This window comes from Oscarella lobularis, chromosome 7, assembly GCF_947507565.1.
Source record: "Oscarella lobularis chromosome 7, ooOscLobu1.1, whole genome shotgun sequence".
Taxonomy (NCBI): domain Eukaryota; kingdom Metazoa; phylum Porifera; class Homoscleromorpha; order Homosclerophorida; family Oscarellidae; genus Oscarella; species Oscarella lobularis.
Window position 1 is genome coordinate 872852 of NC_089181.1, and position 22571 is coordinate 895422.

The window sequence follows — 22571 nt, forward strand, 5'->3', positions numbered from 1 at the left end:
ATCAACATTTGACGCCACAATCACTTACTTCGTCCTCTTTTTACGCCATGCGTCGCCTCAAAGAGCAGTTCTCCCAGCGTCGTCGTCGACGACGAGACGAAGAAGACGAAACGACGACGACGACGGCGACGACAGCGACGGCAGAAAAGAACGTCGAGAAACCGACGCGACGGTATCGAAGTCGTGCCTACTCGTCCGCAGTCGATTACGTCGGTTCGCTGCACAAACAGCGCGGCGCGACGACGAAGAAGACGGAAGGCGCGCGACGCTCAAGTGAAGACGACGAGATGCTGAAGCCCAGAATGCGCGCGTTGAGCGGAAGCGACGAAAACGGTGACGGCGACGGCGGCGGCGGCGGGGGCGGCGGCGAGAGACGCTCGCGTATGGCGCGACTGCGTCTTTTCAAGCGTCGAATCATCAACTGGTTTCATCGGTCGAGCGATCGCGACGATGACGCCTTCGCTCAACCGACGCCGTCGATAGCGGAAACGACGGTCGAACCGGTTGTGGCGACGACGACGTCGGCTTCGGCAGAGGCGGCGGCGTCGTCGCATTCCGTCGTTTCGTTCGACACGATGAGACCCGATCTGATCGGCTTGACTCACGAGGAGCGGATGTGTCGCATGCCGTTACCGGGTCGGATGGGAACGCAGCCCGATTGGGTCCACGAGGACGGGCTTCGTTGGTTCGAAGCGCCGCTCAGTCTGACGCCGATCACGGTGACGGAGAGGGAGTTTCGCGATCCCGAACGAAAGAAAAAGGTTCACGATCCTCTCGGCTACATGGAACTCGTCAAACGCGGTTGGTATTGGGGCCCGATTACGCGTCGCGAAGCGGAGAAACTTCTCGCGCACAAACCGCCGAATACGTTTCTCGTTCGCGACACGTCCGACTATTGTCACCTGTACGCGATCAGCGTCGTGACGAGCGGCGGTTGCACGCGTCACATGTTGATCGAGCACAAGGGCTGGGATCAGTGGAGTCTCTACAAGGAAGACGCGCAAGCGGGAAAACGATCGGTCGTCGAGTTGATCGAGTCTTACATGAGCGAGGCGCGTCAGGGGAACAGTACGATACGCTCGTGCGAGGGAACGATTTTTCTTTTGACGCCCCTGTCGCGTTTTACCCGACTTCGATCCCTGCAGGATCAGTGCCGTTTCGTCATACGGATGTATACGCGCTTTGACTTGGTAAAGGAGTTGCCCCTGCCGGCCAAAATTAAACAGTATTTGCTTTTGGATCCTCTCTGACCGGTTGGGAAAGGGGGATTCGTTTAGGCTTTTTCTCTTCTCTTTCTCTCTCTCTCTCTCTCTCTCTCTCTCTCTCTCTCGTTTCTGTTTTTGACTCTGTTATTAATTGTATAGGTTGTGGAAGATTTCACTTCCGTTTTTTTCATAACTAGAAATGTTTAGCGAGTTTGGAGCTTTTGTAGTCGGAGCGAAGTTGGAGGAAGATCAAGAGGACGGATTTGTCCAGCAACGACTGAGAGAAAAAAGCTTACTGTACGTAGTAAAAACGTAGCGTCGTACTTACGAGCGGCTCTTCGCTGCACACCTGCTTCAAGTGGGCCGGCGCTTGAATGAACAAATTGCAGAGCGAATGTAGCACTTGAAATAGATTGTTCAGCAAGGGAATCTGTAAGGAGCGCGTGTCAATAGACTTCAAACTGTGACCCCTTTAGATTTGATTTTCAATGAAAATTCAATGAGAACACGCTCTCTTTGAATATTCAATATCAATCTGCTATTGTACCATGGTTTTAGTAATAGTTATTTATTATGTTTAACTACGTACGTGTGTTTTCGTAGTTTTACTCACCTCAAATTTCTTGACGGTTCTTCTGTACTCGTTCACGTCGCAAATTGCTGTCATTCCGCCTGAACGATGAATTGACGTTTACAGCATCTTCACCAATATCAAACACTTGCCGAGGCTGTTGAAAGTGAACTGCTGCAAGTGATCGACGATCATTCGATGAAATCGCGTTCCCAATTCCATCATAACCATCATACGATTCCTTCCGTCAACACTACTGAACAAAGTCTGTCGCTGTTCCTCGAGAAACGTGCACACGTTAAGGCAAGCCTAAAAGAGATGGGTCATCACGTCGAAACTTTCAAAAGCAAGAAACAACCTTTGATGATGAGAGTGGCATATTGCCGGAATCCTCTGGCTTGAAATCCGCCTTCTTCTGCTCATCTGACAATATTCGTTTGGCCCAGCCAACGATGGAATTCAGGGCCCTATCGAGACCCTCGTCCAACTTCTGTTCTAGCTGATCAATAGCCGTCTTTTTCTTGCGCATGCAGTGACCGTGAGCAGTTGAAGAACTGGCGAAAAGAAAATACCCTATCACAACTTTCAACAAGCCAATAAATTGAAGAGACGCACCTGACCAGAGGCAACAGACAATCCAGAACGTGCTTCTCAAGCAAATTAAATTGCTGGCTAGCTTGCTCGATTGTCTGAAATAAAACGATATCGGGACGCGACTTGGGCTCTGCGGAAGGCAAGCCTGCAGGCGAAAATAAAGTCCCAAAAACTCGTTTTCGTCTCACAGCTTCCCATCTCACCAGCCAACGCCATGTCGACGGCGTATTCCATATAGACGCCGCACAAATTCTCGAGTACTACGTTGAATATTTCTTCGGCGTTGTTAGCCACTTCGGACGACACGGACAGCTGAAAGTTCGGGGTGGTGGTGGTGGGGGGGGGGGGGGGGGGGGGGGGGGAGGTGGTGTCCCGCTACAACAAACCGAGACAACTCGTTCTATATCCGCTTACGGCTTCGCAACGCTTTAGAGCTAATTTGCTCTCTGAGAGAATTCCCGTAATGACGTCGGACGAGAGAAACGTTTCGCCCGGCTTTGCCGCTGCGCTAGGATCCGGTTTTCGAATGCGGAGACTAATAACGGAATGAATGATCAAAATCTCAATGTGCAAGAGCCGAAGTGGGTCGGTCACTCACCCTCCGCCACCTTTCTGTCTTTGATGCCCAATCGATTCATAATGTTCATCTAATATTTGACGACAACGCTCGGTCAAGAACTTCACCTCCTTCCTAAAAGCGCGATTATTTTTTAGGAAATTATTAGGAGAATGATAATCGTCTTGGACTTGATGTAGGACGAAAGAAGATTGGCAAATACGGACTGAGTGAGACGATTGTAAAAGCCCAAGTCGGGTGCCAACTTGTAGTCCTTTAATTTCAACGCCGTTCTTTGTGTGCTAAGTAAAAAAAAAACCCCGAGTATTCACAGATAGAAAAGGGAAAAGAGATTCTTGACCTCACCAGGTATACAAATCATAAAGAGTCTTTAGCTGGTCTTCAAGCACGGTTTTCGACTCCAACTCTTTCTTGACGTGATTCTAATAGAAATAGAACAAAAAAGAGATATGACACGTGTACATAGATTTCGTTTGTGTTGCTACTCTCAATCGCCTTTCGAACACGTCTTGTACGAATTGAATAAGAACGGTGTCCGCCGTGGAGAAAACGGCCTTGGCAATGCGCTGCACTTGACCGGTCAGCGTGTAGACATTCCCAAATATATCCCCAGTCAGAAAAGCACCCTGTGAATTAAAATTAACCTAACGAAAGAAAGAATCGAACACGAAGCGTTTTTCCTAACCTCTTGACAGTGATAAATAAATTTCCTCACGCACTGGTTATAGCCCTGGTGGAGAAATGAACGCGCTACAGTAATTCGTCATCTGGTAAGAGGACAAACGAACGTACGCGGTTAAACGGTAAGAGCGAGTCGGCGCACGTTTTCATGTAATGCGTGTCGTTTCGTACGTGCGCCGCCTCGAAATCCTGCTCGAGCTCTCGCTCAATGTCGACGTACTTGACTGAAAAAAATATCCAATCAATAAGCCAACTCTTCTTCCCCCGTGTGAGATATGGGAACCTGCGATTCGCTGTTTCACTTTGAAAAATTTTCTAAAACATTTCGCACGGTTATCTTAATTGCCCCTCGGACTTCTCTCCTTCTCACCCGTCTGGTAGATCTTGACACAAGAAATGAAGTTTGTGCATAACTTCGGCCGCCTTAGCCAGCTGAGATTGAGAGAAAGGCATCTACTATTCTTTTTCGCTTTCTCTTTTGCAACTCTACTCGCCTTTGTCGCATCGGTAAAAATTGACGAGGTGGGTGCGTCGCCGGAAAAGAACTCGGAGAAATAGAGCATCGTCGATCGAGCCCTTTCGGATCTCATCCGCGTTGCGTTCAATCCCTCGAGTTGATCGCCAAGGTGAACGACTTTCGTCGCAATGCCGTTGATTCGCTCCTCGAGTTCTTGAAAATGTTGGAGTCTCATCTGAGAGAGAGAGAACACAAAAAAAAAATCAAAGGCTCCCAATCTCCACCACGCCCACGCCCCACCCCAAAACGGGTCCCGACGTCCGCAACGACGCTCTTGTGCCGCCGTTCGTCTTCCTGGCACACTTTGACGACTTTGTCGACGCGTCGCTCCGTTTTCTCTTCGAGCGCTTTCGTGTCCTCTACCGCCTGTTCGAAGGCTTTTAGAAGAACTGCCGATGAATAGTCGTTGTCGTTGGCGTCGCCGCCGCCGCCGTCTTTCGGCGCACGACGACGACGCGCATGCGATCGGTTCGCCTGGGACGATAAGTCTTCGACGAATTGAACGACGTCAAAGGGTTCCTAATAGACACGACGGAAGTCAACCAAGACGACGCTAAAGCGTCGAATCGAACCTCGAAGTCGCGTTCGCGAAAGTCCATTGCTGATTCGTTAGCGCACGCCACGTCGAAGAGAGCCAGAAATGGCTTCAGGATGAAATCTTTCTTGAATAGAAGGCGATTTGGAATCTGAGCGAGATAGGCCGCACATGTCCTACCTGGTGGCTATCGCCGCCGAAAGCGGCCTTCCCCTATTCGTCCGAGCCGACGAGGGATCGAAATCGCTTCCATTTTCCACGATTGGATCCCTCAACGGCGTCTACACGTTTGCCGAAGGTCGCGGCGCTCGATTCGAAAGCACGATCGCCAGCGGCAGTTGGCAAATCGTCTGGCGAACGTATCGCGACAGCATCACCTTCGTTCTAATCGACGAAAAACGAATGCGACGACGCGCGAACGTCGACGAACTCCTGGCGACGATTTTCGACGCGCTCGTTCTCCTCGTCGGCGTTCCTTCGCTGATTGGGCGTGACGGGGGCGGAGCGCCGACGAGAGACGATCGGCTGAAGCGACAATTGCGCACGTGCTTTCCCCTCGTCGATTCCCTTTGGAAGCCGCCTCGATTGCTGATTGGTTCTCTCACCGGAATTGTTGACGTCACGTGGACGACGGAAGCGGCAACTTTTCAGGATCATGTGGATGAATTTGCGGCGCGACTGGATACGAATTACGCGTGTTTGTGCGTCGACGGAAAAGTCTGCGTCGCAACGGCGAGCTGGTGGCAGTTGGATCGAAGGGAACTCGTCTTGCTTCTCTTTCTCGTTCGTACATTGACTGGGTCTTCGGTTCCTGTATTCTTGCCTGTCGAAAGTCCCGACGTCGCTCATCGTCTCGTCGTCTATCGTCTCGCCGACGGAGCGGCACTCTTGTGCGCTCTCTGCGATTTGAACGCGTCACTGGACCACGTGGAACGTGACGTCGTTTCGCAGTGTTGGACCTCGTCCGCGTTGGATGTACTCAAACGTTTGACGGCGTCGCCGTCGTCGCCGAAGTGCCGCGGTCTTCCCTCGGAAATAAGTCTCGATCCGGGAATCATGGCCTATATATACGTCACCCGCTGTCCGCCGATGTGCATGTCCGATTTCAATTTGGACTCATCGTCCTCGTCGTCGTCTGGGAGGACGTGGCAAGAAGAAATTCTTGATTTCTATTGGACGGTTGCTGGCGAAGCGTTTCCGTCGTTGACAACGACAACGATGGGCGATGACGGAGACGAGGAACGGCATGGCCGCTGGTTGACTCATCCCTGTTCAGAAACGTACGTCTGTACAGAACATTATAAATGCTATGCATTGTATGAGAGTCACGAGCGGAAGCAGCTCTACCTGCTTCTGTCGGCCGACGTTCCCACTTACGCGTTGAGAGATGTGACGTATAGAACGTTTAAAGTGTTTGGCCAATCGGCGGACGTTGTAGCGAACACAGGCAAATGATTAAAGATATTTTGAGATTTACCTCTTTTTTTTTGTAATGAAAAATCGCTTTGTTGTAATTTTTTCGTATTAGCGAACGGTGTATATCCAATCTGAGGGTCGAGTCCGCTTCGTTTTGCCGCCATTTCGTCTGTGATGGGCACTCGTTTGATCGTCGCGGTCGGCTGGTGGAGGAAGCAAGGCTTTTCTTGAGAGACGGATCCTCCCGCTTGAAGGATCTCTTCCGAGGTACTTGACGGTCATCTCCTGTCCAAGTTTCAGATTCAGAACCGATGGATGGTAGACCTTTCGATGATCCAACTGGCTGTTGTGCACGAGAGCGGGAGAGACTCCCTTGAACAGTTCAATCATAACACCAAAGTCTCTGAGAAAATCAATTTATTAACGAAGTCGACGTCATTGGACCGACGTACCGTATATCGACTATTGTTCCCGTGTAAACGGCGCCGAATTCCATTTCTGGATCCTGGAGAAAAATACGAGTAAAATCACCGCCTTTGTGAATCGTTTCGACTGACTTCCGCTTCGGATAAGAGGGTCTCGATCCTTTGCTTTGCGTCTTGCATCATTGACGGGGTAGGAGCATAAACAGAAAATTCTTCTTCGCCCACCGGCTCAATACCCACACCTAAAAAACAACCGAGTCAAGTTTGAAAATTGCGCACTCGCTCTTCTTGCCAGTTTCTTCCGTCAATTTTCTAATTCTATATCCACCGGGGCCTAGAAACTTGTATCGTTTCACAGCAGGAACAGTTATAGTTTCTGGCATAGGCAAATAGAATTATTTAATTATTTATTCCGTACTTCGTGCGCTCATGTACCGTATACTGGCCTATTGCTATTCGGTTCGGTCCGCGCTTCGCTCATCGTTTCGTCCATCACGTCCAACACTTTGTGCCGACCCTCTGCAATAAAGAAACGCGATTGGACTTTGGGGGTGGTGAGGAACTCGTCGTTTCTACTCGTGGCCACTTCAAGGGTTTCTTTGAATACGTGAAGAGGCAGTCCTCGCACCGATTTTACGTCCAGCTATGGACGCCAAGTTTTATCAGACAATAGAAAAGATTCGCTTCAACGTCTTACTTGACAGGCGGTGATGCCGTCTCTCGTGCCGGCCACTTTAAAATCCATTCCGCCCAAAGCGTCTTCGAGGCCCTGCAGGACAGAAATTTTAAAATAAATCTTATATATCTTGAAAACTCAGCAGCTTACACTTATATCGGTCAATATCCGATAGTTCTCAAAGTCGCCCGATTCGTCATTTTCTTTCGCTACAAGACCACACGCTACTCCAGCGACGCTACTTGATATAGGAACGGCTAGAAGAAAGTTTTACTACCGTGCCCCACCCTAGCTAGCCCTTCTGTACCTGCATCCATCAGAGCCAAACTCCCGGCACATATTGACGCCATGGAGCTTGATCCTTTCATTAATTAAAAGTATTTCAAGTTGAAAATAAGTTTAACTTCTTGCTTAATTTGTACCGTTTGATTCGAGCACCTGAGACGTCAGGCGAATTGTAAAGGGAAATTCTTCGGGGACAACAGGACGTAAAGCATTTTCAGTTAAGGCACCTTTAATTAAGTATTTTTTCCCCATCATCTATTAATAATCGAAATACCGTGGCCTATTTCTCGTCTATTGTGTTGTAGAATAAAGCCGATTTCATTATTACAAAAGGGAGGAAACTGCAGAGACGAAATTCAAAGTAGAGAGAAAAGGCAAACTAAAACCGACTAACCTACCTCATAATGAACCATAAACTCTTTGTCCTGCGATCCGCTAGTAATAGAAAAGCCGCTCTAATCTTCACCTTTCCCCGCATCTCTACGTCTTCTCTTACCCAATAATAGCCGATATCAAATCCGTCTTTTTGGCCGACTGTTGTGAGTCGAAGGTGAGCGTCGTAAAGACTTGCGTTTGACCTCGTTGAAACAAGGCCGAGCCGTGAAGCGGTTTTTTCAAACCGACTTCGCATTCCATGGGTCTCAAATCGGTAAAACTTCGACCGTCAAACCTACGCCCAGGAAACGAATTGGCAGACAAACTACAACAACGAACCCCCACCTAACCTCGTGCCGCGTTCTAAAACTATGTCGTTTAGACAGTGAATTCCTAGTCGATTGTACGCCGCTTCGAGTGTCGCTGGCGAAACAGCGGGGTATCTCTCTGCGATCAAGAGTAAGTCAATCCCCTGTGTGAGAACGTCTCTCCTTTTCTTACCTTTCAGCTCGCGTACTGCGCGTTCTTTTGCCGCGGCGGCCGCTCTTCCGCGTTCCACTTTGTTGCTGTGAAATTCGGTTAGAATTTCCATCAGTTCGCTTTGATGACTCCTGCAAGTGGCACGTGCCGAAAACGAAAAGAAAAAGCATTATGCTGTTTCTTCACTCTCTGGCTGCCGTGCATATTTCCGCAGTTGGAAGAAGAAGATCGTAGTTTCTTTTGACTTTGCCGGCCTTTCGTTGAAGATCCAATAACAGACGAACAATTTTTTTGCACTACCGATGGAGAACGACAAATCATATGATAGACAGTGGCTATAATGTCAGGCTTGGCTATTACCTCCTCAAAACCCAGCTCAACGGCTCGAAAGTAAACGTCTTCGGGTAACTCGGACGAGGCAGCTTCGACCATAACTAGAATAAACCGTACACGAGGAAAGAGACGAGACTTGTCGTGAGAGGAACCGATTTTCTTGTCTGTGCTTGCGACCACGAGATTGAGATCGCTAGTCAAAAGCTGAAAGACGTCGTGTAAAAATAGGAATAAACAAGCAGCTATATTATCCATACCTCCTTCTTGGTAGGATTCAAAACATATTCTCCGTCAATTAGGCCAACTCTGACTGCACCAATGGGACCATTCCACGGAATTCCGGAAACAGTTAAAGCTGCCGAAGCTTCACGAACAAAAAATCCGCATACATGCTGTTAATCTTTTTTATCTATCTCTGTGTGCCCATACCTCCATTGATACTTAGTACATCAGGATCGTGTACTCCGTCAGCCGAGAGAAGACTACCAACAATCTAAATTCACACAACAGAGATTCTCTATAATGAACAAAACCAAGAGCAAAGCCGTGCCTGCGTCTCGTTCGTAAAACCTCGCGGAAAGAAGGCTCTCACTACTCTATCTATCATCGAATAGGATAGATGACATTGACGACTCGTAATAAATCCTTTCCACCTATGCTTCTGCTCGTAATGATTTCTCTATCGGTGGCTCTCAATTCCCGACGAAAGTAATTGGGAGGAATGCGGCCGGCGGCCGCCGCTTTTTCTCTGTAGTCAACCTGTTGCAGCGTTGCGTCAGAAGAAAGCAATCGTTGAGTGCGTATGTGACTCGCCCTCAGAGGAAGAAAGAGACTCTCGCTCGCTATTGGGCTACTGACGGCGGTCACGAGGACAGACGTGTCGCCCATCTGCAGATATGGGCTCGTTGAGCGCCGATACTTATTCCATACTTTAGCTTACCTGGATGTCGACAGCTCCGTCGGCTATTCGGGCCAGTTTGTTTACGGTGAACGAGAGGGGTCTAAGGGAGAGCGTGCTGTCGACTCGAGCGGAGTCGAATTTGGAGTTGAAGTGTGGTATACTTGCCGCCCACTTCGACAGTCACCGATGTGACTTTCGAACGATTGCAAATGCGCCTGAAACAGGCGTTTCCGAGCTTTCTCAATGCAATGTGCATGTTGGGAATCCGGGAGACGAATGGAACGCGTTCCCGGATAACTGCATAAACTGAGATCTCTCGTGGTACATCAGGCAGCATGGTCGCATTGCACTTGACTCCTACTCAGTCTCATATCGTCAGGGTCATCCTGTACCTTCCCTGGCTCATCTGGTCGGTAATAGCACGACTATTCTTCGACACCATGTCGCTCATATGGACAGTGTGGGCTCGCAAACCGGGCCTGAGGGTTCCACCGCCGCGCGATCCTTACCTGCTCAAATCGGTGCGCGAGCTCGCGTCGTCGGTTCGCGAGCGTCGCATTACGGCGCTCGAGCTGCTCGACAAATTCATAGCACGCATCGAAGAGATCCAACCGTACACGAACGCCGTCGTGCGCACGCGCTACGCGGAGGCGCGCGACGAGGCACGACGCGTCGATCAGCTGTTGGCAACGAAACGCGATCAAACGCCCGACTACTCGCCGGAACGCAAACCTCTCCTCGGCGTCCCATTCACCGTCAAAGAGGCATTCAATTTCGTCGGCATGCCTTGGTCATCCGGGGTGGTGTCGAGAAAAGACGTCATCAGCCGGGACACCGCTCCCATAGTCGCCAACATCATCGACGCAGGCGCGATACCGTTTGCGATAACGAATCTCAGCGAGCTGTGCATGTGGTACGAGTCGACGAACAATCGCTACGGACGCTGTTGTAATCCGTACGACGTTCGTCGTACGGTCGGCGGCAGTTCGGGCGGCGAAGCGGCGGTCGTCGCAGCGGGGGCGTCTCCGTTCGGCGTCGCCGCCGACGTCGGCGGAAGCATACGCATGCCCGCCTTCTTCTGCGGCGTTTTCGGACACAAGCCGACGCCGGGGCTCGTCAACAATTTGGGCCAGTATCCGCACGCGGAGTCGAACACGCTTGGCACGCGCCTGCTCGCCACCGGTCCCATATGTCGACATGCCGAGGATTTGCCGCTCTTGGTTCACGTCATGTCGCGTCAGTGGAAACGCGACACGCCCACGCCGTACGACGATTTCGTCTACGTCGACGCCGACGTCGACGACGAGAAAGTCGTCGCCGAGCAGAAGGCGCAGAAACTGGCGCCGATTACGTGTGCGCTGGGATTCCGATTCGACCTGTCGCGTCTTCGCGTTGTGAGCGTCGAAGACGACGGCGATTCGTTTCTGACGTCGCGCGTCGCCGACGATTTGCGCGACGCGCAGCGTCAATTGGCCGATCATTTGGAGAAGCGATGCGGATGTTCGGTGACGCATAAGAAGTTTGAGGCGTTCAAGGACGCCCTGCATATGTGGTCCGCCGCCATGACCGACATGAACGGGCCCAAGTTCGCCGAATACATGACGGGATGCGATCGATTGACGGGATTCAATGGCGCCGTGAATCCCTATACGGAATTGCTTCGGTGGATTTTTCGCGTGTCCGAGCACACGCTTCCGGCTATTGGTTTGGCGCTCGTTGAGCGGCTTGAAGCGATGCAGCCCCAGCGGTGGCATCGAAGAATGCGAGAGAAGGCGGAGAAGTTGCGCGACGAATTGTTGCAGGTTCTCGGCTCCGACGGCGTTCTTCTTTATCCGTCTCATCCGATGGTCGCGCCGCGGCACAATGAGCCTATATTTCGCGTTCCTAATTTCGCTTATTCGTCTCTATTTAATGTGCTCGGATTACCGGTGACACAGTGCCCGCTTGGGCTCAATAGCGCCGGCCTTCCTTTGGGGGTTCAGGTTGTTTGTAGTCCCGGAAGCGATCACCTGACGTTTGCCGTGGCGAAGGAGATTGAAAAGGCCTTTGGAGGCTGGCATGCTCCGGGATTGTGACAGCTGACTGACTGATGGATTTGAGTATTGACAGTTGTGTTTTTTTCTATGGTTTTCGTTGGGTTTTGAAATAATAAAGCTGTTGCAAAAGAGCTTTTAATTAAACCGTCTAAAACGTTCTAAAACCACGCGTTTAAAAATGATTGCACACCTTTACGGTTTAGTTACCCGGCCGAAAAATATTCTATTTCTTTCTGGGTTTCTTTCTCAACCTTAAAATTTCCATTGCGGGGCTGATTGCTAAGACATCAGCGTCTCGATTTTTTCTTCTACCCCTCCTCTCATTTGGACACGATCGCACGCTTCTAGCAATTTTCCGACCGTCGCGTGCTTACCTTTGTGGGTGACCCAGCCACTGATCACTTTCGTGAGTTTCAAATAGTTCGACGGGCGTTCGGAAGTCGATACGAAATTTGCTACTTCCGCTTGAGAGTAGCCCAAGGCCATACCAATATCTTCCCATTTGTCGCTGCAGAACCGTGCCACAACATCTATCACGTTGACGTCAATGATAGACATTATCCTTGACAACGGTCTTTTGACATAGGAATCAATCCCTGAAACGAAAGGGTTAGCATGATAGAATGCTCTTTGCATTTTACACGTTTTCTCACCAGAGGACTTCTCAACTGCGAGTAGTCGTTTCACTGACGTAGCTGGCTCTGGTGTCGCGAACGGTATATCGTCTTCGCAGTCACCGTGCTTTAGCACACAGTGACATGCGATACTTTGCACTGGCTCAGATCTGCACTCGAGAAGAAAGCGAACGCGATGGAGAGCGTCGGACGATGTAAGAAGAGATTTGCTGACGAGCTTGTTTTCAGGCGAAAAGAAGGCTGGCTTACCAGCACGCATACCGACGTCAATGTCGACTGCTGAACAAACGATTTCTTCTGGAAGTGACATCCACTCTTTGAGATCCACTGAACCAAACTGGCCTCTAACGTATTTCTCAAAACCGTCGGCTGTATATGCATTTGTTGAGAAGACTGCGTAGACTTCCGTGTTCCTTCTTAACACTGGATTTCCTACAATCTGAAGCTGCACCTTCTTGGGTACGGGTTCTCCTGACGTGGATTTGGCAACCGCTACAACTCCTAATGCATCTTCGACATTCTTTATTTGAACAGTCACTGTTTCTGCGTTGCATTCCACGTCTTCATTGGGAACATTGTCCCAAGGCGTAAGCGAACAGCCGTCGCTAGTCAACTTTTGAGACTTAACATTGACTCTTATCTCTTTTCCTTTGCTATTCAGTGACTTGACACAGTGAGGAAATGTTAACTGAGCCCTTTCGTCAAATACAGCGCGGCGACTGCTTGTTATCGTAATGTACGGACTAATCACAGTTTCGGCTTTCTCTTCAGTAGAGGGATCAGATGACATAACGAAATAGTTGTGCGGACTATCTTCCAACAAAACTGTCATTAGTGCATCTGACTTCCTTTTCTTACTTTGAGACGGCAGTTCCAGCACTCGAGTTCTTTGCAAAGGACCAAGGTCTACCTTTAGTACTACCGGACTCGGAGTCAAGCTGACTTGCAAAACTAAACTCTCCTTTCTTGTAACTGCATTTTTGGGAATCACAACTCTTACACCTCTAGCACCTTCTCCTTGAAAAACTATTTCCTTCCCTTGAGAGTCGATCAGTGCTGCCTTTTTCTTGGAACACCCAACTATTGCAACAGTCGATTCTTTGATTTGCGCGTCATTGTACGCTATCACGCGAACAGCACCTGGAATAAAGACATGACATGTACTCTTCATAGCAATGATATGTACTAACGGTTGAAACTTGACAACAAATTTCTAATCATTGCGTCATCAGTAAGATCAGCTGGCAGTTTTCCGTTACGATCGCGTATTTTTGGATTAGCATCATTCTCTAATAGCAATTTCACACCTTCATTGCTCCTCGAATGCGCTGCATAGTGAAGAGCTGTGCGATTGCTCCCGTCACAGTGATCGATTCGTATAGAGGGAACAGACAAAAGCTGTTTCAAGATCAGTATGGAATCTATTCTAGAGTGCCTCTTCAGCAATCTGCTTCGAAATTTGGGAAACCTTAACTTCGACGACGCAATTATAGGGTCAAGTGCTTGAGATGCAACAATCAAAGCTGTGTCTCTCAACGCAGGAGAAGCAAACGCATTTGCATTAGCACACACTTCTAATAGTTCCCTAACCGCCTTGACGTTGCAAGTACCTACAGCCAACATCAGAGGTGAAAACCCTCCAGCATTGAAAGACTCAACATCAGACCTCCCGTGTTCATTAAGAAGACGAATTACACGCGATCCATCAAACACGTTCGTTGCAGCGTAGTGAATAGGCATCGACTTCAAAATGCCATCCGTCAAACGAACACGGGCTCCGCCCCTAAGAAGCGCGAGGACAGTTTCTCGAGATGACCTCGCAGCAGCGACGTGCAGGGCTGTTCTTCCAGCATTGTCAAACGTATCGACAAATTCTTTCTTTCGCCGAATATCAGCCGTGGGACCCCAAAGCTGGAGTAAACACATCACGCTGGCCGGCTGAGATTTCCACGCTGCTCCATGTAGAGGTGTAAATCCAAACTCGTCTTGCTCGGTTTTGTCGGCTCCAGCTAGCAAAAGTGCAACCATCGCCTCGATATTGCCTTCTTCGGCGGCGTGATGCAACGCTGTTTGCCCATTGCTATCCTCTTCGTCGACGTCGTGCCCGAGTTCGATCAACTGTCTTAACAAATTAAGATCATTTTTTCGAGTCGCTTTCGCTAAAGGTGGATAGCACAGCGGCGGAGCACGAAGCGGACGAAGCCTTAGGCCCTCCTTCGAGTGCGTCATCTCAACATCCGGGATCCCGGCACGACGTAAATTAATTAAAAGTTTGCAAATTCTAGAATGGTTTCTGAAACGCAGTTTTCATTATTGCTCTCCTCAATGCCAGCGTTGCATTGATGACAACGGACTGGTAACAGAAGTAGTTGAAGCTATTCATATATATAAGGAGAAATTTGAAGTGGAGACTACATATAAAAGCAACAATAAAAAAAACAAACGAGTTTACATGCAAAGATACTAAAAATATCATACGATAGCCGGTGCAAAAAGTGACATTGGATGTTTGTCCAGTTAGTAGTAGAAGGGGAAAACACTTTAATTATGGCTTTGAACGCGGGACAACAGCAAATTAATTTGTGCTTCTACTCCTCCTCTCATTCGGACGCGACTGCACGAATTTAGCAATTCTCCAACTGTTGCCTCGTCGCCTCTGTCAGTGCTCCACTCTTCAATAATTCTAGCGAGCTTTGAGGAATTTGATAAGCGCTCAGAAGTCGATAGTATGTCTTCTATGATCGTTTGAGAGTAGCCCAGCGCTCTGCCAATGTCTTCCCACTTGCGACTGCAGTACTGCGTCACTTCGTGTGCCACATCAACGCCAGTTATTAATTTTATTCTTGACATTGGCGTATTGAGATAAGCCTTGATACCTGAAAAACAAAATCATATACGCCTATAGCCACGCAAAGCCCTTAGACTTTTCGTATCATTCCGGTGCTGCATCGCTTGCCACCAAGATTAGAACGAGAATATCCCTTAATAGTTACATTCTTTTACCTGATGGCTTTTCCTCGTCTTCAAGTCGTCGTTTCACTGACATGGCTGGCTCTGGTGTCGCAAACGGTATATTTTCTTCGCAATCACCGTGCTTCAGAAAACATTGACAAGCAATGCTTTCAATTGGTTTTGCTGTGCACTGAAGAAGAAAGCGAACGCGATGAAGAGCGTCCGACGAAGTCAGAAAGGATTCGTTCACGAGCTTGTTTTTAGGCGAGAAGAAGGAGGGCTTTTCAGCACACATACCAACGTCAATGTCAACCACTGAACAAACGATTTCTTCTGGAAGTGACATCCACTCCTTCAGATTCTGAATCTCTGAAAAAAACTTGTTTCTAACGAGCTTCTCAAATCCATCGGCTGTATATGCATTTGTTGACAAAACTGCGTATACTTCCGTCTTCTTTTTCAACTGAGGATTACCTAAAATTTGAAGCTGAACCTTTTTGGATACAGGTTCTCCGGACGTCGACTTGGCAACCGCCACGACTCCTACAGCGTCCTCAACTCTGTCCATTTGGACAGTCACTGTTTCTGCGTCGTATTCTACGTCTTCATCAGGTACCTTGTCCCAAGGCGTAAGTGAGCATCCGTCGCTAGACAACTTCTGAGACTTCACATTGACTTGCACACCTTTATCAAGTGACTCAACGCAGTGCGGAAGTTCTAACCGAGCCGGTTGACTGAACTCTGCACAACGACTACTTGTAATTGTAATGTACGGACTAACCACGGTCTCTGTTCCATCACTATCAACAGGATCAGATGACAGCACAAAATGAGAGATCGAACAGAATGAATCGTCTTCCAACAGCGTTATCTCTCCCTTATGAATTTTCCTTTTTACCGCATCTGACATTGCTGTTGCATCTTTAGGCAACATTGCTAATGCTCGGCTTCCTTGTCTTTCTTGAAAACGACCGAGGTTTACATTCAATACAGCCGGGCTCGGAGTCATGCTGACTTGCAAAACTATTGTCGCCTCGCTTGAAATCGCCTTTTCGGGAATCACTACTTTTACACTATTAGCAGAATCAGCTTGTAAAATTATTTCGCTTCCTTGTTGGGTAATCAGCGTTGCCTTTTTCCTCGAGATTCCCACTAGTGGTGATTCCTGGATTTGCGCATCATTGTACGCTATCACGTGAGCACCGCCTAAAACGAGAATAAAAATTACATTCGCTCTTTCTATCTATGAGCGAACTGACGTTTAAAATTTCTTAACAGACTTCCAATCACGTCACTTTTAGTGAGGTCAACTGGCATCTGTCCCTTCAAGTTGCCTATTTCGGGTTTAGCACCGTGCTCTAGTAGCAGCTTCACGCCTTGAAAGGAGTTTGCTTCTGCTGCATAGTGAAGGGCTGCGCCAGTTTTAGAGTCACACTGGTTAATTCTTATTGAGGGAACAGACAGAAGAAGCTTCAAGATTAGCAAGTAGTCAATTCTAGAATAGTTCCTGAGAAATTTACTTCTAAAGTAGCCGGGTACATAAGTAGACGATGCAACTCCAACGTTGAGTGCTTGAGCCGTCCGAATCAAAGCAGTTTGAAGATCAGTAATTGCATTTACATCTGCAGACGCGGCCAATAGTTCTCTAACCGCATTGACGTTGCAACAAATTACGGCAAGAGCGAGTGGCGTATAAAATTGTTCATCAATTGAATTGACATCGGCGCCCCATTCAAGCAACAGTTGAATCACAGAAGGTCCGTCAAACTTGTTCAATGCAGCAAGGTGAATAGGCATAATACCCCTATTATTCTTACTGGCACTACAATGAACGTTGGCTCCACCCCTAAGCAACTCCAGAACGGTTTCTCGAGATGATCTAAAAGCAGCCCAGTGCAGGGGTGCTCTTTCCGATGCACCAAGCCTACTTACAACTTTCAGACATTGTTCTTTGTTCTGCTCAACGTCGGCCGTTAGATGCTGGTGGAGTAAACACTTGACGCTGTCCGGTTGAGACTCATGCGCTGTTCCATGTAATGGTGTAAACCCACGCTCGTCTTCTATCGTTATGTCGGCTCCAGCTTGTAGAAGTGCAACAATTGCTTTAATATTGCCTTCTTCGGCTGCGTGATGCAAGGCTGTATCTGCCCGTTGCTATCCTCCTCGTCGACTCGCGCCCGAGCTCGATCAATTCGCATAGCAAATCCAGATCGTTTTCTCTAGCCGCTTTTGCTAAGGACGGATAGCACAGCGGCGGAAAACAGAGCTGTGCTTCGCGGCAATGGGACAACTTTGACCATCTATGCTTTGACCAGGCCATCTTGATATCCGGGACGTCGACGATTGTAGCCACGTGTCGACATTGTGAATATTTCTTGACGTGCATAAATCCCATTGTGCAGCAGTTCCGATTAGGCTAAATTACACTCTCCTTCAAGTGCGTCATCTGGACATCCGGGATCCCGGTACGACGTAAATTAATTAAAAGTTCGGCAATTCTAGACTAGAGAATGATGGCCCGGTGTTGGCCATCATGCATAGCCTCCCACCGCTTACCGTACGCGAGCGCATACGCGAGCGCATTACATAGTGTGACGTCAGAAATTACACCGTTGCTACATATTCACGTAGTCATCACAGCCCTACAGCTCAGTCCTACACGCATATACCGTATATACATACATAATTATGATGTTTTCCTAATTAGGCGCTTTCTGACTGTATTTGAGGGGCATATGCATCTGTACGGGTGTGTAGTGGCTGATATTTCCTGTTACGACTCCCAGGCTACCTTACGTACATTATATTATGTATATATTTAACATAGATGTACTGTAGATATGCGAGAATTTGGAACTGACGTCGTTACAGCAACACAAAACAACAGCTAAATAAAACTACTCACTCGCCGTCTCAAGAAGCTGCGATAGGTCTAAATCTTCAACCAGTGTTTTGACGCGTACACCACCACTTTTCGTTTCAAAATTAACGCCAACAGCCTGTTTCCGATGCGAAAAAAATTGTCCTCCTGGGACAGAGATTTCGCTCCATCTGTAGTATTGCTTTTCTTTGATTTGCCGAATGGCCTCTTCTGGACTTTTATTCACATTGAACTCGATAATAAAGAACGTCGACTTCGTAGCAATCCACAAGTCCATTCGTCCCGCCCCGGCTGTCCCTTCAGGACCGACTCTAGTGTCCGACTGCATCCGCAGTATACAGTAAATTGAAAGATGGTAGGGGTATTCATTTTCGTGACACCGGCTCTTGTTTCTTACAACATCCGGAAAGGAATGAAAAATTTTCTCCAACACGGAAAAAACTGCCACGATATCATCGCGAGCTAAACTTTCGCTGATAGACTGCACAAGGGAGGAAATATTGCTCCTACGGAGCTTCTTGCAGCGATTTAGAATCGACTTCTGAAACGCCTTGACTGTCTCTTTATTCGTCAAAAAGAATCCGCCTTTACTGGTCTTTGATAAAAGGCCGCACTCCCACAAACTGTGAGATATAACCTCACTTGATATATCTTTGTCAAACAGATCTGTCAACGATGGAGGACACGATGGTTGCGGGGCATCGAAGTTTACTGCCAAAGCTACGTAATTGTACTTGGCAACGGCACTTTTCAGCCAAAACGGAATGCCTCTGCCTGCTCCCCAGTAGGGGTCAAAGGCCTTTTTAGCTAGAAAGCAGTTGACACTGTACGGATTCAGAACTTGATACTCTGGCCTCCCATGCTTATCCCAATTAAAGCCATTGTAGTGCTTCTTGAGATCGTCTAACACTGATTCGTACGGGACGTTCCAGTCGTGCGCTATTTCTTCCAATTCGGCAGAACAGTTCTCTTCAATTTCAGGCACAGTGTATCCAAACAGCGCTGTATAGTTATGTTCTGGATCAAAGTCTATGTCCTGAAGTTCGTTTAATCCGCTTCCGAAATCGCACACACAGAAACGAGTGATGCCGGTAATGTATCGAAATCTTAAGTATCCGCGAGAAGAAGCTCTTTTCATCATTGCGTAGAAGGACGCAAGAAGACTTTGGCATTGCAATGCTACTTCCTGGTTATTCACGAGAGAAAGGACAGGATAGTCATATTCATCAATGAGAATAACCACTCTCTTCTTTTCCTTGTCATGCGCGCCCTTAATCAGTTGAAGAAAAAGAGAACTCGGCGGCAACGTCTCCGCATTAGTGATCGCCACTTCCATCTCACGAGCAACGTCAAGAACCTAATAAAAAAAGTAGAAAATGTGTCTGAAAAAATCGCTTGCCGCGGACAAACCATTGCTTTCATAGTCGCTTCAATTTGTGCAATATCTCTCCCAGTAACGTCTGTCATGTCAAAATGTATCACAGGATACTTTTCCCACGTCACAGACGGATCTTCGGAAATCGCTAACCCTTCAAATAAGGCTTTGTTTCCCAGGAAAAATTCTCGAAGAAAACCCAGAAAGAGCGTTTTTCCAAACTTTTTTGGTCGACACGCGAAAAAACTTTTACATGTTGACGATGCCAACTTGGAAATGAAAGACGACTTATCAACGAGAAGAACATTCTTCATACGGAAATCAGAAATTTCGGCCCCATCACATATAATTTTCTTCGAGGGGCTGTAAAACGTAAGAGTCTGAGAGAGCTTCAATTAACATACGTATCGGTCCAATACCTCGCGCGTCTTCCCACAGAGGAAAGTGTTGACAGTGATGCGTTCACAGGATCTCCAGAGCTCTTCGCAGACGATGCAGACAGCTGCCAATAATCAAGTAGAGAACGCGAAAGTAACAAAAAATACAAGCGTACATTGAGCGAAGTTTCAAATTCAGCCAATTGCTCATTGTCACCAAAGCTCTCTCTTGACTTTGGCTTTTTCGACCTAAGTTCAGACTAAAATGTCTTGATTAGAGAGAATCACAACTACAGAGCGAGAATATAGCCATATCTACCGAAGTTTCGGATTCAGCCAAGTCTTCTTTCAGCGCTTCGCGTTTTCTCGACTTCTGCTCCTTTCTTCTTTCAGGCTACAATTATTATATAAATTAGAGCATAATTTACACAGTAAGCGTACATGAAATGGAGATCTGGATTTCTTCTTGGCATCATCGCAGGAAGTGGCCCGCTGGCCGGCATTTTGAGATTGAGAATTCTCCAAGTCCATGCTATCCGTCCCTAATAAACACTCTGTAGAAAACAGACACGGCTCTGGTTGCTCTCAAGCGCTGCGTGCGTGTTAACGAGACGCTTAGCGCGCGTTACTTTAAGCACGAATTCTACTTTTTACCCCTCTTTTTACCTATAATACACTCTGAACTCAATACGCTCAGAGATACAGTAGCAAAGACCAATACGATTTGAAAAAACGCGCTAAGCGTCGCCCACGTGCACCCAGATCAGACCACGGTGATCAGACGTACGCTGCGGGACGACCTACACTGCGATCCTGCGACTTCAATCATACGACAAATATCAAAACCAATATTAAAGAACCAATTTCAAGAGAACGTAGACGGGCGAGAACGAGAAAGCGCACCGAGACCTCGGCGAGCGGGAGAACGCCGAGCGAATGCATCATGTAATAACATACCGTGTAAACAGAGCGCAACTGAGCGAGGAGAGACGCTGTACGAACACGGCGACTAATTTGGCACTGAGATGCACTCCTCGAATTCCCGTATAACAAATTCCTTATTAGGGTAGGGAAATCCCGGACAAAATGGCAACTTCCCGGAAGTTCGACCTACTCAGAGATATAAAAGAGTAACTCTTTTATATCTCTGCTACAGTTGGAAGCGCTCCTTTGACAACGCCATCTTGATATCCGGGACGTCGACGATTAGCACAGAAATTTCTTGACCTGCTGGGAGGTGGCCAAAAAGGTTGCTGAGGCTTGCGTAACTTTTAATACCTTTTTGAAATACCAGCAAATCAACGCAACTTGCATTTTGTTCGTTGTCATGTTGTTCGTCGTCTCTGGTGTCGGTTCAATCGTGCAGTCCAGCGGGCAGATTAATCTATCAGCCTTGTACGCCATTTCATTAGAGTCACGAACGGAAGCGAGTTACGTGGCGTGACAGACAATTGCCTTCGGCGACAACGGTCACGAGCGCCAGCTAATGGTGCAGCAGGGTCAAGTGGAACGGAGCCACGTGTGCATCTAATTCAGCAAATTAGCAATCCCCCCCCCCCCCCCCCCCCCCCCCCCCGCACGCAAAAACAAAAACAAACGCACTAAGACAAAATATCAAAAGAACAAACTGTTTCCTAAAGTTAATGACTTCGCCGCCTTTTTTATTTTCTCACAGATTGAGGCGTCAGCATTCTTGGAGTGCGATTTGTCAGTGCGGTATAACCGTCATCCTTATGGCAAGGAGACTCACTTTCACGTTGTTTACCTCTTTTCAATGTCAAACGAGCTCTAACGTGACTCGAACCATGTTCACTTTCTCGGTCCTTAGCAGCTTCCTCGTCCACTTCCATTATAGTGGACATTATTCTTACACGCCCTGTTCGCAATTGTTTCACCCTTTCTTCACTCTCCCCTCCTTTGGTAACAACCTGTTTGCCTGATTTGCGTTTAGACTCTTCTGCGACGGTTCCCGTATACATGACACGCTGGACGGATGAAGCTCTCGCCGGGGGCTTTGGCTTCTGACTCCGTGATTCTTTTTTCCGCTCCTTCTTTGACTCATTTCTTAATAACGCCAAGTTTCTCTTTGCCTTTTCTGTTCGACCTAGAAAAAAAGAAGCAATAGTGTTTTTCCTTCGAGCCACGGGCATACGGTCGCGGTGTTTAGTAGCCAACTCGTCGTATTTGGGCGGTTCGAGTTTGGGAAACAACTGCCACGAGCTAGGGAGCATTGCCAGCTGCGCGAGAGATGAAGCACGACTTAGCACGCAACTCGGAAGTGTGACAAGTCCTGACAAGTCCCGGCTAATTAAAAGATTGATGTACACGAGAATGACGTCACCGCAGCTGTCACTATTAATCCGGCTGCTCAATAACTAGCGAGCCAGTCTAATGTGAATACTGTGGTACGAGGCAAAGTTTGATTTGAGACGAGTCAATCACTTCTTTGATGCTTTGTCGTATTGGCGAGCTGATTTCTTTCATACTCCATACGACGGTGCGGGACAGACTGACGACGAGCTCCGGTAACGTCTCCTTGCTGTCGGGACCCATGAGTGGAACCCAACCGGCTGACTGGCCCTACCGCGTTTGCCTTGGCTCATAAGAATTTCCGTTTTTAGAATAAGCAAGCAGATATGTACACCCAAGAATCGCATCCGTGGCAAAATGGAATACTCACAGGACTACCTACAGTAGTCAATACTCTAACAAAATCGGAGCATGTTATCCGGGAGCGACGGTCA

General features: G+C 48.0%; 8 protein-coding genes across 10 annotated transcripts; 3 read left to right on the plus strand and 5 right to left on the minus strand.

The window, feature by feature from the left end:
- The first annotated feature begins 1 nt into the window (after position 1).
- Positions 2-1789, plus strand: LOC136189414 (suppressor of cytokine signaling 4-like). Its single transcript, XM_065977360.1, has one exon. It carries the CDS (start codon positions 48-50, stop codon positions 1248-1250), a length of 1203 nt encoding a protein of 400 aa, XP_065833432.1. The 5' UTR covers positions 2-47; the 3' UTR covers positions 1251-1789.
- LOC136189410 (exocyst complex component 5-like) lies at positions 1332-5169 on the minus strand. Of its 2 annotated transcripts, none has more exons than XM_065977355.1 (20): positions 4861-5169; positions 4718-4803; positions 4386-4664; positions 4123-4320; positions 3999-4060; positions 3912-3943; positions 3740-3852; positions 3633-3677; positions 3433-3573; positions 3293-3369; positions 3118-3228; positions 2969-3061; positions 2785-2905; positions 2574-2682; positions 2392-2515; positions 2135-2330; positions 1929-2085; positions 1819-1877; positions 1534-1635; positions 1332-1482 (listed from the first exon to the last, which is right to left on the minus strand). In XM_065977355.1, the coding sequence occupies exons 2-20, from the start codon at positions 4742-4744 to the stop codon at positions 1399-1401; spliced, it is 2130 nt and encodes a 709-aa protein (XP_065833427.1). In that variant the 5' UTR covers positions 4745-4803; positions 4861-5169; the 3' UTR covers positions 1332-1398. The 2 variants fall into 2 exon arrangements, with proteins under 2 accessions (XP_065833427.1, XP_065833426.1); XM_065977354.1 differs by having other exon boundaries at positions 4718-4807.
- LOC136189412 (protein fuzzy homolog) lies at positions 4777-6228 on the plus strand. The gene has a single exon (XM_065977358.1). The coding sequence runs from the start codon at positions 4852-4854 to the stop codon at positions 6133-6135; it is 1284 nt and encodes a 427-aa protein (XP_065833430.1). The 5' UTR covers positions 4777-4851; the 3' UTR covers positions 6136-6228.
- LOC136189408 (polyribonucleotide nucleotidyltransferase 1, mitochondrial-like) lies at positions 5959-9861 on the minus strand. 2 transcript variants are annotated; one of them, XM_065977353.1, is made up of 25 exons: positions 9733-9861; positions 9611-9671; positions 9484-9558; positions 9324-9429; positions 9221-9270; positions 9100-9163; positions 8928-9034; positions 8823-8874; positions 8698-8771; positions 8524-8633; positions 8359-8468; positions 8208-8304; positions 7979-8152; positions 7881-7917; positions 7757-7823; positions 7620-7709; positions 7505-7558; positions 7348-7454; positions 7219-7290; positions 7098-7164; positions 6957-7040; positions 6814-6897; positions 6654-6763; positions 6549-6601; positions 5961-6499 (listed from the first exon to the last, which is right to left on the minus strand). In XM_065977353.1, exons 1-25 carry the CDS (start codon positions 9825-9827, stop codon positions 6205-6207), a joined length of 2295 nt encoding a protein of 764 aa, XP_065833425.1. In that variant the 5' UTR covers positions 9828-9861; the 3' UTR covers positions 5961-6204. The 2 variants fall into 2 exon arrangements, with proteins under 2 accessions (XP_065833424.1, XP_065833425.1); XM_065977352.1 differs by having other exon boundaries at positions 5959-6499; positions 9324-9558.
- A 5-nt stretch (positions 9862-9866) lies between these two features.
- On the plus strand, positions 9867-11732 carry LOC136189411 (fatty-acid amide hydrolase 2-like). Its single transcript, XM_065977356.1, has one exon. The coding sequence runs from the start codon at positions 9907-9909 to the stop codon at positions 11644-11646; it is 1740 nt and encodes a 579-aa protein (XP_065833428.1). The 5' UTR covers positions 9867-9906; the 3' UTR covers positions 11647-11732.
- A 1-nt stretch (position 11733) lies between these two features.
- On the minus strand, positions 11734-14471 carry LOC136189028 (uncharacterized). Its single transcript, XM_065976868.1, has 3 exons — positions 13433-14471; positions 12261-13382; positions 11734-12203 (listed from the first exon to the last, which is right to left on the minus strand). Exons 1-3 carry the CDS (start codon positions 14469-14471, stop codon positions 11887-11889), a joined length of 2478 nt encoding a protein of 825 aa, XP_065832940.1. The 3' UTR covers positions 11734-11886.
- A 1962-nt stretch (positions 14472-16433) lies between these two features.
- LOC136189029 (26S proteasome non-ATPase regulatory subunit 10-like) lies at positions 16434-16991 on the minus strand. The gene is made up of 2 exons (XM_065976869.1): positions 16715-16991; positions 16434-16606 (listed from the first exon to the last, which is right to left on the minus strand). Exons 1-2 carry the CDS (start codon positions 16989-16991, stop codon positions 16434-16436), a joined length of 450 nt encoding a protein of 149 aa, XP_065832941.1.
- A 1069-nt stretch (positions 16992-18060) lies between these two features.
- On the minus strand, positions 18061-20864 carry LOC136188801 (uncharacterized protein in vnfD 5'region-like). The gene is made up of 7 exons (XM_065976589.1): positions 20785-20864; positions 20269-20369; positions 20147-20221; positions 20004-20087; positions 19870-19952; positions 19486-19813; positions 18061-19432 (listed from the first exon to the last, which is right to left on the minus strand). The coding sequence occupies exons 2-7, from the start codon at positions 20356-20358 to the stop codon at positions 18092-18094; spliced, it is 2001 nt and encodes a 666-aa protein (XP_065832661.1). The 5' UTR covers positions 20359-20369; positions 20785-20864; the 3' UTR covers positions 18061-18091.
- Positions 20865-22571: the final 1707 nt, after the last annotated feature.

What these genes read in the sequence shown, in the direction of transcription:
- LOC136189414 (XM_065977360.1), top strand. Translation starts at nt 48, where the DNA reads ATGCGTCGCCTCAAAGAGCAGTTCTCCCAGCGTCGTCGTCGACGACGA.
- LOC136189029 (XM_065976869.1), bottom strand. Translation starts at nt 16,991, where the DNA reads ATGCCTATTCACCTTGCTGCATTGAACAAGTTTGACGGACCTTCTGTG. An exon ending in TGTACCCGGCTACTTTAGAA is followed by an intron (nt 16,607 to 16,714) that starts GTAAATTTCTCA and finishes AAACTGGCGCAG; the next exon opens with CCCTTCACTATGCAGCAGAA.
- LOC136189412 (XM_065977358.1), top strand. Translation starts at nt 4,852, where the DNA reads ATGTCCTACCTGGTGGCTATCGCCGCCGAAAGCGGCCTTCCCCTATTC.
- LOC136189411 (XM_065977356.1), top strand. Translation starts at nt 9,907, where the DNA reads ATGGTCGCATTGCACTTGACTCCTACTCAGTCTCATATCGTCAGGGTC.
- LOC136189410 (XM_065977355.1), bottom strand. Translation starts at nt 4,744, where the DNA reads ATGGACTTTCGCGAACGCGACTTCGAG. An exon ending in CGCTCTTACCGTTTAACCGC is followed by an intron (nt 3,678 to 3,739) that starts GTACGTTCGTTT and finishes TTTCTCCACCAG; the next exon opens with GGCTATAACCAGTGCGTGAG. An exon ending in TGTCTGTTGCCTCTGGTCAG is followed by an intron (nt 2,331 to 2,391) that starts GTGCGTCTCTTC and finishes TCTTTTCGCCAG; the next exon opens with TTCTTCAACTGCTCACGGTC.
- LOC136189408 (XM_065977352.1), bottom strand. Translation starts at nt 9,827, where the DNA reads ATGCACATTGCATTGAGAAAGCTCGGAAACGCCTGTTTCAGGCGCATT. An exon ending in TAGACGAGAAATAGGCCACG is followed by an intron (nt 7,710 to 7,756) that starts GTATTTCGATTA and finishes ACTTAATTAAAG; the next exon opens with GTGCCTTAACTGAAAATGCT. An exon ending in GGAACAATAGTCGATATACG is followed by an intron (nt 6,500 to 6,548) that starts GTACGTCGGTCC and finishes TGATTTTCTCAG; the next exon opens with AGACTTTGGTGTTATGATTG.
- LOC136189028 (XM_065976868.1), bottom strand. Translation starts at nt 14,471, where the DNA reads ATGACGCACTCGAAGGAGGGCCTAAGGCTTCGTCCGCTTCGTGCTCCG. An exon ending in TTTGTTGTCAAGTTTCAACC is followed by an intron (nt 13,383 to 13,432) that starts GTTAGTACATAT and finishes TCTTTATTCCAG; the next exon opens with GTGCTGTTCGCGTGATAGCG. An exon ending in CGCAGTTGAGAAGTCCTCTG is followed by an intron (nt 12,204 to 12,260) that starts GTGAGAAAACGT and finishes CTTTCGTTTCAG; the next exon opens with GGATTGATTCCTATGTCAAA.
- LOC136188801 (XM_065976589.1), bottom strand. Translation starts at nt 20,358, where the DNA reads ATGGACTTGGAGAATTCTCAATCTCAAAATGCCGGCCAGCGGGCCACT. An exon ending in TGGCTGAATCCGAAACTTCG is followed by an intron (nt 20,088 to 20,146) that starts GTAGATATGGCT and finishes AAGACATTTTAG; the next exon opens with TCTGAACTTAGGTCGAAAAA. An exon ending in TCTGTGGGAAGACGCGCGAG is followed by an intron (nt 19,814 to 19,869) that starts GTATTGGACCGA and finishes TACGTTTTACAG; the next exon opens with CCCCTCGAAGAAAATTATAT.